This window comes from Miniopterus natalensis, chromosome 14 (assembly GCF_054644295.1).
Source record: "Miniopterus natalensis isolate mMinNat1 chromosome 14, mMinNat1.hap1, whole genome shotgun sequence".
NCBI classification, from domain to species: domain Eukaryota; kingdom Metazoa; phylum Chordata; class Mammalia; order Chiroptera; family Miniopteridae; genus Miniopterus; species Miniopterus natalensis.
The window spans coordinates 45,714,719-45,731,386 of record NC_142094.1 but is presented as its reverse complement, the minus strand read 5'-3'; the positions used below and the strand labels follow the sequence as shown (position 1 = coordinate 45,731,386).

Genomic DNA, 16,668 nt, shown 5'->3' with positions numbered 1-16,668 from the left:
ATGTATTTTAAAACTAGAGCCAAGACAATATGCGTAGGAAATGATGGTAGAGTGTGTAACAGAGAAGAGCCAAGACTCCAAAGTATATGTCCTGAAAAACCGAAGAACGAAACTGTGAGAGGAGCCAATGTGCAAAGAGGAATGAGTAGAAACCAGGTGCTTAATTTTAGAATGAAATGGCTGGCATATTTATGAGACACCCATGTTGAGACAGCAAGTAGGCAGATGTAAATGAATAAGTCTGGGGTATAGAGGAGACATCGGGGCTAATAATTAGGACACATAAGTGATATTTAAACCAGGGGCCTGATGAGATCATCTAGGGAAGGAGAGAGGGCAGCGATGGGAAGAGGCCCCATGGCTCTTCAGTGTTTGGAGAGATCACAAAGATGAGGCAGAACCGTGCAAGGCTTCTGGGAAGGAGCACCCACCAAGGGAGAAGACACAAAGGAGCACAGTGTCCCATCTTCCACACAGTTCTGCTCCAACTAGGACCCTCCCCCTCCTCCTCCTGCTGAACACTGTTCACTGGCTTTGCTGGATAGTTTCTATCCACCAGACTTTGTACTAACTTCTCAGAGAGGACTTCCCTGGTCCCCAATATAAACTGTCTCCCTCTTGTAATACTACATTGATCTTTACCTCCTCGGCATTTCAGGTATGGATCTAGGGTCTATCTCTGTATGAATATAATTATGCATGGCAATTTGGGTCATTCCACGTTTGTGTATAAGAATATACAATGAATATCCACCTTTAACTATACCATTGTTTACCTGCACCCAAGGATTCTGTCTAATTCCATTCACCCCTGGGTGCATTTGTTGAATTAATGCAAAAATAAACACTAGGCCCTGGGCTGGGTTGACCCTATTTGTTATCGAATTTCAACTTAATAGCAACACTGTGATGTTTGTAGAATTAGTCCCACCTTATAGATGCAAAAATTGAGGATGAGAAAGTTAAATAACTGCTCAAAGGCCACCTCACTAACAAGCAACTATACCAGGATTGAAAAGAAAATTCAAGTCTAATTCCAAGCAGGTGCCCTTTCCATATCCACTGTCGCCCCTACATAGCAATAGTCCAGGGAGCAACTGATACCTGTCTGCTTAGAGAGCGGCCGACTACAAACTCTGGAAGAAGAGGGGAGGCTTGATAAGCTCAAACCTCACATTCCCAGGGCACCCCGCTTTCTCCACCCTTACCCCGGTACGTCACATTCACACCACACAGCCGTCCCATCTGTCTCTGCTGAACAGTCTCCGTTTGTCCTCACAGTGCAGCCACTTTCTGCTCCTCTCTGGCCTGTTTTGTGTCCCTGTAGGACTTACCCATACGGACCGCATTGGCCCACCTGGCTTCCCTGCCTTTTGCCTTCCAGGGGCATTTAGCCCAAAAAAGTCACCTGCAAGAGTCTGGCAGGTGAGAAGAGAGAGAGGTTAGGCTTCCTCTTTCCACTCCCCCCCCCCCACTCCCTTCCTCTGGCCTGGGGCCCACATTTCCAGCAGGGGGTCTGTCTCCTATGGCTCAGCTGTTGACCCTGCCCCCACTCCATTGCTTCAGGCCCCTCCAGGAATTCATGCTGTGGTTTCCTGGGCTTGCTCCTTTGGGCCCCAAGTTCTAACAGCTTCCTGCTGCTGCTAATCTCTGGGTGCCTGGCCATGCAGTGTACATCCCTCTGAAAAGAAGATTGAATCCCATCACTCAGTTCTCACTGGAATTCTAGCTAGGGCCAACCCTGTCCTCCTGGCCTGGACTCTGACATCCACAAGGTCACAGAGCATCCCTCGGGGCACTGTTCCGCTCTGGCCCCAATCCCTCCCGCCTTCTTGCTCGGTTCCGGCTCTCAGGCAGGCTGCACGATGCCCACTCCAATTTTACAGCCATCCAACCCCACAAAAATCAATGGAACAAAAACCCAGAGAATCTATCACACCTGAGAAATTTCCCATAACTGCCCTGAAATTGTCCTGGATCTCCTGGGGCAAGACTTTAAAGAAAGGATAATAAAGTAAAAAAGTGGTTTGGCATCCAGATGTAAACCAGTGGTAACTCCCGTCTTTTCTCGGACGGGATGTAAAATGAGGTGCCCGCGAGGAGCTCAGCCTTCCGAAGGTGATGACAAGGCCCGTGCGCCTCCACTCCTGAGGCCGCGCTGTTTCCATAACCGTTTTCCAGACCCCAGTTCCCACGCGTGCAGGAGGGAGCCCGCGGCGGAAAGCAGGGCCGGCTGGAATACAAAGGTAAGGGGACCGCGCCCACGCCCACGCCCTGCCTGGACGTGCTCATGCTGCGACAACTACAAGCACAATTCATGACAGCGTGCTTTGTATGGTCTATGCAAACATTTGCTCTGCACATCCGTCTGACGTCCAGTGATTAGCCAGTTGCATAAGCTGATATTTATACACGACTTGAAAGTGCGCAGTGCAAATCAGCCCCCATCTGTCATGGAATCAGAGAATCTGGAAAAGAAAAGCGAGTCCGGGGACATTCTTTCAGTCCCACATGTCACAGATGAGGAAACTAAAGCAGAGAAGGGGCGCGAGTGTCCGAGGCAGGGAGAACAAGAGCGAAGGGCCACTGTTCTCCTTTTTCTGCCACGTTTTGCTATTTTCCACTCACAAGGGGAGCAAGGTGTCTATCTCTTCTAGATGCTTGAAGAGAATTAAAATTAAAGTGTGTCTAACTTTTTTGAAGGTCAGAATAATATTACCTAGCATTTCCTGAGCTCTCACTCTATGCCAGGCAGATACTAGGATTTTTTTTTTTTTTTAATCACCCAAGGACATTTTTTCCATTGCTTTTCAGAGAGAGTGGAAGGGAGTGAGAGAGAAACATCGATGTGAGAGAGACATATCGATTGGGTGCCTCCCGCACACACCCCGACCAGGGCCGGGGATGGAGCCTGCAACCGAGGTACGTGCCCTTGGCCAGAATCAAACCCGGGACCCTTCAGTTCATGGGCTGACTCTCCACCCACTGAGCCAAACCAGCCAGGGCAAATACTGAGATCTTAATGGAGTGATTAATTCTGCCAGCATTGCTAGGAGATTGATGCCAATGTGAGGAATTACGATGAAGACTGAGAGCACTGATTCTAGATCCTGACTGCCTGGCTTCACATTGGCAGCACCCACCTCATAGAGCGGTTGCAAAATCACACCAATCAGTGCAAATAAAGCAGTGCCACTGCTGCCTAGAACACAGTGAGCGCCCTACTGGGTGTCCCCTATTTTGTTGTTTGACCACACTCCTCTTTTGTAGGTGAGGAAGAAAGGCAGAGAAATATTTTAAAAACCTGCTCAAGAACATGTGCAAACACAGAGCTGCTAAGGTGCAGAGCCAGGTTCCAGCCCAGGCCTTCTGTCTGCACAGCCAAGGCTCACTGCCTCTGCTCTCACAGACACCATCCAATAGAACTTTCTGTCGCGATGGAAATGGTCTACAGCGGCGCTAACCACATGGCCACCGAGCACCTGAAATGTGGCTAGTGCAGCTGAGGAATGGAATTATGTTATTATTTCTTTATCATTCATTTAATTTCATTTATAGTCATGTGTGATTCATGGTTGCTGTGTCAAACCACCCATTTCTTCACGACCTTACTTCTTTTGTGGTCCTTACTCCCCAACTCAGCAAAAATCCCAATCCAGGGCACGCTCTAGTAAAGCAAACTAGGCAAGGCCATGTAAAGATGAGCTAACACAAAACACACACTTAACTACATACAAACACACATACCACTATGAGGTTTGAAACTGATGAAATTAATGAAAAAATCAGAAAGAAGCTAGAATAATAAAAATAGCATAAGTAAAGCACTTAGCACAATGCTTCGTATATATTATGTATTTGGTAGTCCCTCTTTCCCAATCTCTTGTCTTTTCTACCCTAAGTATTAGTTCCAAGAGTCTGTCCTTTGTCTTTTTGTTGGTTTGGGACATTTATTTTTGGTTTTGTTATATTTCATTCATTCATTCATTCATTCATTCATTCATTCATTCATTCATTCCGGGGAATGCTTAACCAGAGCTAAGCTTTACGAAGATTGTACTTCATTTAACCACCATACTGATTCATTCACCAATGGGGGAAAAAAAACAGATTAAAAAATTCAGAGGCAATAATGGAGGAGCAGAGACCAAGCGAGAGGCACGGAGCTAATGGGAAAAGTAATCTCTACTAAGTAACCTCCAGCTCCACTTGTGAACTCTATGTGTCCCCTTTCTTTGTACCGCAACAATTATTACCTTAACTCGGGTCCTCCTTCTCTCCTGTCCAAAGACAATTTAAGAAATTTAAGATCTTTGGACGTCCTAAACACTGAGAGAATCCATTTCCTTGACCTTGTCAGCCCTCAGAGGCCACCTGCAGTCCTTACCTCCTGGCCCCACCTCCAAAGGGCATCACTCCAACCTGTTTCCACTGTCACATCTCCTTGTTTTGACTCTTCCTGCTCTGCCTCCTTCTCTCCGTAGCCCTGTGATTACCTTGGGCACACCTGGGTATTCCTCCTCAAGGATACTCTTCCTACCCCAAGAGCCTTAACTGAATCACATCTGCCAAGTCCCTGTTGCCCTGCAGGGAAACATCTTCACAGGCTGGGGGATTGGGAGGTGGACAACTTTCAGGGAGAGGGCATGATTCAGCTTAAGCAGTGAGGAACATCAGAGGGAGGCGTGGCCCAGGACAGACTAGGAACACAGAAATGTCAAAAGGGACTTTCTGGGTGGAAACCTTTGTGCTCTGATCCCTGTCCTTGACCCCGTAAATCTTCAGCTATCACCACCTAAATCAAATGCTCAGCATAGTATGTTAGAGTTCCTCCAGGAACGGGTACTGAGACAAGAATTAAGTAGTTTGTTTGGGAAATGGTATAGAGGAAGAGAAATGGCCCAGGCAATGGAAGGCAGTTCGTATATGGTATGTAACAAAGCCAGCTAACTCTGTGGACAACTACAGTTTAATTCCATTGAGAAATTCTGAAGAAAAAAAAAAGAGTAAACCATACCTGAGACTTGCCCCACATGAGAAGCAAGGGAACCAGGGTATCTATACACCAAATTCTGTGGCCACTGGCTGAGGGCTGCTCCCAAATGTTAATTCCCTGGTACTTCTACAGTGTGCCACGCAGAGGAGTGAAGTAGCCTCTAGAGGGTTTGGAGAAAGTCCTCCAGCAAAGAAATGCAAATCCCAGCAATGAGAAATCAGTGGGAGCATCCTACAGTGGAAGCAACGAATGGGCATGGGCAGGACATCAACAGTGTCTGTTCGAATTAGATTCCTCATGGAAATCAGCAACATGGCTGAGTTTTACAGTCATTGATATAGTGTTGAAATTGTCCGTAATACAAGGTAAGAGCTGACATCTGGATTATACCAAAAATAAACATCAATGAAACTGTACCTTCTGCCTGTAGAGCTGCCACTACGGCAACTCATTTCTGCAGACTCTTCTACAGGAAAAGCAGCCTTGAGCTCCTTGCTATCTGGCCCTGATTCAGGACTTCTGTGGAGGCCTATTTCCAGCATTTCCCTGGTCTGGAGCCAATCTCCCCCTCTTCTCCCACTGCCACATTTGGCTTAGAACATCGCCCTGCACTGCCACCATCTCGACTGCTCCTTTGAGTAGATGAAAATATATCGGATAGTGTTTCTCTCCGCCCACCACCTCCTCCCTTGATTAAAACAGGAAGTTTTTAAAAATTACAAAGATAAAAATCCCCAACTCTTCTCCTTCCGCTTCACTCCTAATCCCCAGGCTTCCCCCTGCCTTCCCAGCCATAAGTCAGGCAGTTCTGGAATCTCCACGTCCAAACGCACCGGGACAACATCCATGCGGGTACTTGTAAGAGGTCAATGCAGACATTGCGGTGTATATGGTACAGAAGCCAATGTTCTATCATTTAATTTTCTCCTCTCACATTAAACCTGCCACTCTCCTCATAACCAGAGTGATAAATGCGGAGTCAGACTTCGTCTTTCTGACATTAATACCCATCAGTACTTCAAATGCAAACAATTGTGACATCCGACTTCATAAAAATTACCAAGTGCACCAACTCTGCTTAATTAAACCATTTAAAAGTTGCTTTTGTTACATTTAATGAATCATATATTATACCGCAATGAAACATGCAGTATTTGTTTTATACCCCACAGTGCTTCCAATTAAGACTCACTTCACTTATGCCAATTGACGACACAAGTGTTCCACACTTCATTCAGTCTGTGCATTTTAAGTGAACTGGTTAGTGAGAAGGGTGCTTCTTTGCTAATGAGTTTTGTAATCAAGGCATCTATTTTAATTTCAAATTGGCTAGATTGGGGGAAATTGCTAGACTAAATGACTGGTACTAATTAGGATTATAAAAATATTCATCATGCCATGGAATTAACATGGGGGTCTGATTTTCCTGCATTTGCATATTGCTGGAGTTTGGGGTGGGGGGGAATCTTGACAAATTGTCTTCTCTTCAGCAAATTGATCAAACACTATAGTTTTAGCCGGTTTCCTTTAAAGCAGGATGCATATTCATGATTTGTAAATGAAGTTAAATGATTTCAACTTCTATCTTCATTACCATATTAAAGATGTTGTCTCCATAAGCTTCCTTAAAGAACTTCAGATCATAGTATTACCTATTTAAATGGCCAACACTTTGGTTTAATCTATATATTAACCAAATGCTGGAACAAAGCAGCGGGACAAGTGAGCAAAACAAGACAAAACCTGTAAAAAATACAACTGCCTTGTTTATTTTCTGCCTGAAGCAGAATTAATTAGTCCTATGGCCATCAGTAAGCAATTTGATGACTTCCCTCCTCAAATTCCCACCCTGGAAAGTGCCATCAGCTGAGGGACGTGACAGAAGAACCTCAGCATTCACTTGAAGGCCTGGTCTCTTCGTGGCTGGCTGTATTGCCTCTCTCCTGGAGTGCTCTCTGGGGCTGGGGTTCAGTAGAAAGGGCCCCATAATGAATTCTTCCCCGAGGTGGTGGAAAGCCTGTTGATCTCCTAGGGAGAGTGAGGTATGGTGGTCCTTAGGGAGCAGGGCACCTCAGCCAGGCCTAGTATAGACACGGGGTCTAGTATAGATACTGGCTGTGTGACCTTGAGCAACTTAGTATCACCCTCAACAGTCATATGCTCACCTGTAACTTGGAAAAAGAATATCTACCTTGCAGATTCCTATGAGAATTCAACGTAATAATGTATATTAAAGCACCTGTTAATATCTATACCCAGGAGAAACTTAAGGACATATATCTCCATTTCCAAGAAGCCCCTATATGTCCAACAGCGTGTAACGACACGGGGGGAAGAAGAGTTACTTGGGGCAAACCTTACTTCCCTGCTTATGTCTACACCCCCGGCTCCAGAGTATTTGTTTCCATTACAGCTGTCAAATCAAATAACTAAAAACTAGGCCAATTTTGGGATATAGCTGCAAAATGCATCTGGAAAAAAAAACCACAAACAGAATAAATAACTTTCTTAACATATATCTATAGTGGGTGCTTCGAAATAAAATCTATATCGATAGCTAAGTTGTAAATAATATAGACTGAAGTTTTATCCAACGAGAGTACGCTGTTTATTGGGAGGAAAAGAAAGAATTCCTACAGTTTCACAGTTCAGCAGGGACACAGTGGAAAGCGAAGTGGAAGACAAGAGAAGCCTCAGGCTCAATGCATCTCAGTTCAGGGAAATTTTCCTCTATGCCACACCGCCTCTTGAAAAGGTGTTTAAATAATAATTTGAAATGATTTTACCTAAATTGATGCTATTAACACCTAAAACCTTTTTTAAGAGCACTGCCGTATAATTAGGACAGAACATAAGCTATTCAAGGGAGATTACTTTTCAGAATTTTTTAATTATAAAAGTAATCTAATGAAAGAATAGAAAATTTGTAAAACAAATGGTATGAAAAAATTCATAAACATAATTCCATCATCTTATCAGAGAACCCAGATAATATCTGGGAATATTTCCTTTGATTCTTTTTAAATTTTTTCTCCTTCCTTCCCTCTCTGCTTCCTTTCTTCCTTTATTTTATTTTATTTTTGTATACCTATCTCGAAGAGTACTACTTTACTTAATATGTGTTATGTATGAATTTATATAGTTTATGCATGTAATATGAGATATATATTATGTATTAAATAGGTATCAAAATGTATCATTTCAATGGCTGCCTAATATTCTGGCGAATGTGTGTACCATGATGTAAAGGCCCATGTGCTGGGAATTCACTAAGTTTCTATCCAGTTTTTCCTATTGTGAATGAACTTGATAACACACTTCCATTGGGATAGTCTCAGAGGTGGAACAACTGAACCGTTGGATCCCAGTTCCGAGTCCACGTATGTGTTCTGACGACACCGCCAAGATGTTCCCCAGGCAGGAGAACTTATCTGGGCAACCACGATGCTATTTCAGAATATGGGTTTCACCACAACTTTGCCAGCACTGGGTATTTTCCTTATTTCACAGGAAGAAGCACCATTTTAAAAACTGAAATGTTAAATTAATTAGTTTGAAATCAGCATTTTTTGAAAGTTCTGTATGAATTCTCTGGATTAGTTGTTCCTAGTCAACACTAGTGAATTTTTACCTTTGCTTTAGCTTAATCTTCTAATGTTAAGATTTTTTTAAATTCTCCTTCTCTGCCATTTACCCCACTTGCTCTCTTCCAACCTTTCTTCTAAGGAATTCACCTTGTCTCTATCCCTTCACCAGTTTAGCTAGCCATCGATCATTGGCATAAATTTAGCAATGACCCTGACCTATTGCGGCCCCACTGGGTATGGAGAATAATTACTAGAAAAGTGCGCAAAGGGTTCTGGGATGCCGGTCACGCTGCGCTTCTTGATTAGGGTGCTGGTTTCATGGCTGTATTCAGCACCCTATAAAAATTCATTGAGCTCATAAAATGTGCATGTCCCTATATGTATATTATACTCTAATTTAAAAGATTTAAGCCCGGCCGGGTGTGGCTCAGCAGTTGGGCATCGACCTAGGATCCAGACGATCGGGGTTCAATTCCCGGTCAGGGCCCATGCCCGGGTTGCAGGCTCGATCCCCAGTCGGGGGCGTGCAGGAGGCAGCCGATCAGTGACTCTCTCATCACGGATGTTTCTCTCTCTCTCCCTCTCCTTTCCTCTCTCTGAAATCAATAAAGATATAAAAAATAAAAATAAATAAATAAATAAAAGATTTAAATACTGACCCCGACTTCAAAAGGCTACGTGCTATCACACCAGGGTGAGTGGTCAAGATGAAGGCAGAGACATCGAGAACCAGAAAGGCTTGAAAAGGGAAGAAACAAGCAGAAAACATGCTGAGTCCACCTGGAAAGCTGGAACCCTAAGGTCCGATTCAGGCAGGGGGTCGGAGCTGGGGGCACGTGGCAGCGCTGTGAGCACGAGGACAGGTGCGCTGGCGGAGCCAAGGCCACGGCGGGCAGGGGGCGGGGGAGAGCGCAGTGGGCAGCTGCGAAGCGGGAAGCGTCGCCTCCTTGCCCACGGGTAGCTGTGGTCACCTTTGTCAGCCAAATTCCGCCCGGCTGGATATGCACCATTAGGGCATAACTGCTTTGGGAAAGACGTTGAAAAAAGGTACCTGAGCTCCCTTCTTTTTTTTTTTTTTTAATATATTTTTATTGATTTCAGAGAGAGGAAAGGAGAGGGAATGAGAGAGAGAGATAGAAACATCAATGATGAGTCATTGACCAGCTGCCCAGCCCGCAACCCGGGCATGTGCCCTGACCGGGAATCGAACCCCAGTCGCCTGGATCCTAGGTCGACGCTCAATGGCTGAGCCACGCCCGGCCGGGCCTGAGTTCCCTTCTTAATGCATACAAACATACGTGCATGTATACAGATACCCTGCACCTTCCACTACTTTAGCAAATGTTCTTTTTCCTAAAAGAAATGTGCCAGGTTACCAAAAGGGACACCTAGAAGGTAGAGGCAGAGAACAGAAAGTCTGAGATATGACAGAGAAAAAGCAGACTTGGAAAGACAAAGGCCAGCAGATCCGCATTTTGCCCAAGGCACCACCCTCACTGAATGCAAGTTAATAGTGTACATTAAACCAGTTATTTTATTCAGAACTCAGCTCAAATAAACTAATGGTAATATTTGAAGAACACAGTGGTTGCTCCACCTTCTTAATAAAAAATAGGGCCATTCTGGGTCCACTGATTTTGTTTTCACCTACAGGAAAGTGGCCTCCTCTAAACTGGTGCTTGTATGGTGATGGAGATGGCACATCCCTCTGTTCTGATGAGACATCTGTAAGAGCAGTTGTCAGCTTGTCACAGTGAGTGGGGCTACGGATGTTTTTTCTTCTCTTAAATGATATGCAAATGGTTTTACAGGCATGGGAGAGGACCTAATGAAAATGCAATGTTCTTCTTTAAATAAGAAGTGCCCTTCGGTCCTACTCTCATTCCATGCGGGATAGGCTTAAAACCCACTGTCATCCCTAGTTAATCCCCAACAGCTTTTATCCCCCCCAGGTGGGGAGACAGGAGGCCTGTGTCTGCCAATGGCGACTGAGGGAAGTTATCATCACCTACTCATCCTGGAGGCTCTGAACACAATTACATTTCTAATCGGACGGTTTATATGAGAATTGAAGTGAAAGGAACAGCTTTGTTTTTATCTAGCATCCTAGAAGTACAGGTTTAAGCTTCCATTTGTATTTTCAAGCCCTCCCCACTCGGGATACACTCTAATTCGTCCGTGCCCTGCACGTGCGTGATGTGGCAGCCCAGACAGGATCCAAGCAGCAAAGCCCGACTCCACAGTAGACCATGTCTTGCCAGAGACCATGCCTAAAATTGCATTAGCTTCTCAACCAGCTCCTCAGCCTGTCAGCTGCTATTGAACTTGGCTGGTAGCAGGTGATCAAAAAGACAAAGCAAAACAAACACCATAGCTGCACACCCACCTCTCCAACTACTGAAACAGCAACCTCTCATTAACGTGCTAATGTTCTAGAAAGTAGTTTTTACATTGAAATTATTGGCAATTCCAAATCAGTCTAGCCCAGAAGTATCTGAAAAACAATAGAATCTGAAATCCCATCTCTGATGCCCAAAGCCAACTATATTTGTTAAAGTTTCATTTTGCCAGGAAGACAAAGGATAATAAAGAGCTTTGCAATCCCACCTCTTGCGCAGAAAAATTGGTATTTTTCAGTCCTCTATCTCTGGTGGAAAGCCCCCTGTGCCAGGATGTATGCAACTGTGAATACATAAGCACATGCCCATTAAAAAAAAAAATACATTGAGTCTCTTGTCAAAATGAGGGATGTTTAAACATCCGGCTTTCTATGATGAGAATGGCACCGATCTATTTAGAGGATTTCAACGTTCTCAAAACCTGTCTCAAAATCTTTCAAAAATTCTCGGTTTTAGTAAGATTATGGAGCCCTCCAGCTAATACAAAACATCATAAGGTGGACTGTTTCAGTCATCACTGAAGAAATAGCCTGATGAAAACAAAAAAGAATCCTGCCTCTTAAATAACTGGTAAACATTCAGCCTTCAAAAGATGTTCTAGAACTGTGGTAAGGAGGAGCTTTTTTTTTTTTTTTTTTTAATATATTTTTATTGATTTCAGAGAGAGGAAGGGAGAGAGAGATAGAAACATCAATGATGAGAGAGTCATTGATGGGCTGCCTCCTGCACGCCCCCTACTGGGGATCGAGCCGGCAACCCTGGCATGTGCCCTGACTTGAAATGGAATCACGATCTCCTGGATCGTAGGTTGATGCTCAACGACTGGCTCAGCCACGCTGGCGGGGCAGGGAGGAGCTTTCTTATTTTTTATTTCCAATTTTGTCAGCTGTAACCTATTACTTTTGCTGGTTGTTTTTTAATCACAGAAATTCTTATAAAGCATCTTGTACCCAAGAAAGAATCTCTTGTCTTTACTGAGTCCTTTTATATTAAAATGCAAGAGCTGGCACAGAAATTGGCAGGAATTGGGACTCTCATTGGATGGCCAGAACGGAATGACTTGGTCAAAAGCCCAACTCAAGCTGAGCAAGAAACAGAAAGGACTTTGCTATATTGGGACACACACGTCAGAACTGAAGAGGCCTGGCCCTCCAGCAGGGTCAAGCGCAAGGTGCATTCACTCCCCACCTCTCCAGCCCTTCGCAGCTTTGAAAGTTGGAAGGCTTGATGACCCTAACCCACAACCTGGCCTTGACCAGTGCGGAGTAGCCATGTTTCCAAGTCGATTCAAAAGTTGCCCTGAGGCACCTCAGCTAACACAAGGCTATGCGCATCTCTCAACTTCTAGATACAATTTTGTTCTATTCGGAAAGTATTTCCTTCTTTCTCCAGCAGCGCTTTTACCAAGTGAGATCTCCTGGCAAGTCTTCTGCAGCTCTGGGGTAGCAATTTGGAAGGTAAAGCAATTGCATATGGTCCCTTTAAAATATAATTCAATTAGGTCTTTTGTAATACATACAACAGAAGGAGACAGCCTTATGGATTCCAAAGAAATTGCCAGTGCATTTCATCAAAGGCACAATAATGGAAACATTGATTCCCTCCTCACCACAAACATCTCCCTTTGACGCTGCAGTTACCGTAACACTAGCACTGTGCCTTTCCTCTGGAAGGAACCAGCTGCCTTGGTGCATGCACATCGGAGAAGGCTCCAGCCTGAACGAGGACCGCTGCGTATCAATCTCAGCTGTCCTTACATCTTCATCTGCTGCTGTAGCGCATCACTCTCCTTGACTCTAAAGCGATAAATTACCCCAAAATAAAGAAAAACTCCTCTGCAACCCGGATGACTAGATCTGGGTGTTTTATATCATCTCTGCAAATGTTGCCAGAGGCATCATCTGCCTCCCCATACCATTTATTTAAAAGAATGGCAGGGCACAGGTTAGCAACTTTATGGGCCTGAAGCAGAGTCAGCCACTTTACACAAAAGATGTCAACAAGAAAGACTACCTGAGGGATAATCCATCCAGAAGTGTGCAGTGTGGTTAGGAAAATCCATCAACACCACTGCCACATTTCCAAATATTTTTACTAAGTGTAAAAGCAGCCACCAAGCCTGAAAGTATTTGGAATGCATTTTATCTGCAAGGGTAGGTACCTTTTGAGCAATGCCCCAAATGTTCTCAGCGCTGCAATGAGGGAGAGAAAGGATACTCCGAGATACACACAGGCACATTGCATTTGGTTTGTCAGCCTCTTCGCATGAGATGCCTGTTGCTTCTAAACCAACTTGTCTTTGTATAAATAAAAACACAGTTTAAGAGTTCTGAGCTTCTTCTAAATTACCATCCAGCCATTTAATAACATCCAAGTAATTTTTTTTCCAACATCGCTTCAAAATTCCTGAATATATTAAGCATCTAAACTCACAGAGTACCTGACATTTGGCTAAGTCTTTCATACAATATCCACTTTATGCCATGAAAGAAATGTATTTGCAATGGCTTTTGCTCTGCAAATGTCATGCGGGAGTCCTTAGGGGATTGCATTAAGCACCTGACGCCCACCTCAAGGCTCCATTAATGAGAGATATAAAGGTTATGTTGAAATTATTGTTTAAAGGTGCTGACATCACACATGCATACACACACACACACACACACACACACACACACACACACACACACATACACTCACTCACATTTACAATCACAGATTCAAATCTGTTCTGAGGAGCAACGGTTTCAGGATTTAAGAGAGAACAAAGAGAAGAGCTATTTCAACCAAGGTTATTCTATGTCTCTCTCTATACAAAACAGTGCTTGAAATGCTCTATTTCCTTTCATTGATTGATTCCACAACATTATTACATAAGAGTTGGGCATAAGCACTGTACTAAGGTTCTGGAGATTGCAGGAAATAGGAAGAAGAATCATCTATAGTCTATTTTCTTAAGTATAGGCTGATCAACAATAACATCCAAATAATTTTACCATAGCATGTATGCATTCACCCCACTAATTCAGCCATTTATCAAATATTTACTGAGCACTTACTAAGTACCAGGCACTGTGCTGGTACTACACCAGCGAATAAAAGCAGAGATGGCCCTGCCTTCCTGGAGCTTTTGATCTAGCGAGGAATGCAGGTGACCCAAAAAATCACATAAGTCAACGTAAAACCTCAAGCAGGACAGGTGCTCTGAAGGGGTACGGATGTTCTTTCTCACAGTGCTATATCGAGGGGGGTATAACTTCATCAGGGGGCTCAGGGAAGATACCCTGAGGCAGGGATACTAGATCTGAGATCTGACAGTGACGAGGTGTATTTTAGGGAAGGGGATCCTAGGCCCAGGAAATGGAACAAGAAAGATAGCAGGTGCGAGGGGCCGGAGGGAACCATTTAAGGGGAAGTGATGACAGGGAGTCGACAGAGAGAAGGGGGAGCCAGACCAAGTAGGTGCTGGCGGAGCCTACTGAAGACTGTGGTCTTTTCTCTGTGAGCAATGAGATAATGCTGAAGACTCTTAACAAAGGCAAGAAAGGTGCGTGGAATCACGAGATACTTAGATATAAGACTTGACGATGGGTTAGAGGTGCTGGGTTAGGCCTACAAGGAAGATTTAAGGATGCCTCGTAAATTTCTGACTTTTGAAACTAAATAGATACAATTAGGAAATGCTGGAGAAGAATCAGCTATGTTGAGGGGAAACCAGAATATATGGATGTGGGACTCAAAGAGGAGGGCTTATCGGCCCACTCTATCTTGAATGTACTTTCAGAAAATAACAAAATGGACATGTTTGAAGCATCGCTTTCTTTGCTAAACTCAGAACGACGATATATTCAAATTTTACCAAATCAACTTGGCGTAATTGAATACGCCCTAGACTTGCAACCTGACAACGTGATTTCAAACCCTGGCTCCCCCAGCTACTGGCTGGGTGCACTTGAAAACCTGTGTTTACTGCAGTCGCTATAAAATTAATGCAAACACATATTTCCTATTTCTTTCACGGGGTTGTTTTAAAGGTCAAATGAATAAAGTTCTATAGAAAACCATCTTGAACCTGTGAAGTAATAAAGAGCATTACCAAGAAATGAAAGGTGCCTTCTACATACTTTGATACTAAAAAGCAGATAGGAAATTTAGTTGCTGACGACAAAATCAACTTGCTTGGAATAATGAAATGCCGCTGAACCCCTCCCAAAATGTGGGCGGAATAAGCACGTGTTTTCCACCGAGCGGTACCTGGGTGACGAGATGCGAATGAAAACAGTATTTGTTCACCTTTTGGTCCAGGCTGTAGGCCAGCACCCAGTCCTCTTGCTTGGGGTGAAAGAGCAGACTCTGGATATAGAAGGTGAGCCGGTATTTCTGATAGGTTGCCCCTTCATCGGAGCTGATCAATATGCTGCTCTCCATTTCAGGATCACTAAGAAGCATAATCTAAACAAAGAAGAGAGGAGAAAATATGGATAGAGTTAGGAGGAGAGAATAAATACAAGAAATTAAAGCATAAATATAAAGCCGTCTATACTTGTATATCACCACACAGAAAGGGGCATCTGGGATCTATATAAAATATTCGTATTTTTCCCCCTGACTTAGTTCTTCATTGCTGAATTGAGCTGAAATACTGTGCAAGGTTAGGTGTGCATACAAATGAGGCTTCATTTTTTTATGTGTCTCTTTTAAGTACTGGGAGCATATTCTCGTGGTCCTCTCCCCCGCCGTTGGGGCCATCCCAGTTCTCTCCCACCTCTCCCCTGCTCAATTCTCCACATCACTCCTCATCAAACTATCACTTTTATTGCTTCTCACTCATGAAAAGGGCCCCCCCCTATAATCTCACGGTTTGTTTTGTTCTTCCTGAATTGTTTTATTGTTTCAATATATTTAAGTATCTTCACGATCCCTTTGTTCTCGGGATTTCCCAAAGCACATATTCCCCAAAGGGCCTTGAGGGGAATCCTGCTGCTGGAGAAAGTTTGTCATCCCCGAGGCAAATGGACAGAATGGTGGAGTGTAAAGGCTTTGATGTCAGAGGGAAAAAAACATGCTCAAATCTCAGCCCTTCTCGGTTCATATCGTGTCTCCTTGGAAAGTGGCTTGACCTCTAGAGGCCTTGATTTCCACGAGGATGATTGAGCCTGATGACACTCAAACTGTCTTTCAGCGCCTGGGATGATGAAGACTCTTGACAAGCGAATGCTATGATTACAATTTACCTTTTGGTACTTACCAAAAAGCCCCCTCCACTAGGTGCAATCTGGCTTCTACTTATAGTAACTCAATGACATTGGTCCCACTAAAGGTGTCACTGCCTTTCCTAGTATTTAAATCCAATAGACACTCAGGCACGGAGGCCTTTCCTTTAGTTAAGCTGCGAATCTTCAACACCACCAGCCATCCCATCCCCCCGGAGGCTTTCTCTTTGAGGTACTTCCATAGCATATGTTCCTCTGGTCTTTCTTGTCATCTCTTCTGAATATTCAACTTCCTGCTACCTTATAAGATGACCATTCCTCAGCGCTCAGCTCTGACCCTCTTCTCTTTTCCCTCAATACACTGTTTCGCAGTGACTTCTTCCCCTCACTTTTCTTTTCCTCAATTACCGTCTTTCTGGGGTCTACTCATAAATGCAATCTCAAACTGAGGTCTCCTCTCAGTTTCGGACTTG

At 44.0% G+C, this 16,668-nt stretch overlaps 1 protein-coding gene across 1 annotated transcript in view; it reads right to left on the bottom strand.

Annotated features, from left to right (window-relative positions):
* SORCS3 (sortilin related VPS10 domain containing receptor 3) overlaps positions 1 to 16,668 on the bottom strand; it is a 446,748-nt gene that overhangs the window by 193,073 nt on the left and 237,007 nt on the right. The window contains exon 4 of the mRNA XM_016212097.2: positions 15,276 to 15,434. Coding sequence (XP_016067583.2) covers positions 15,276 to 15,434 — 159 coding nt within the window. The remainder of the gene's footprint in view (positions 1 to 15,275; positions 15,435 to 16,668) is intronic.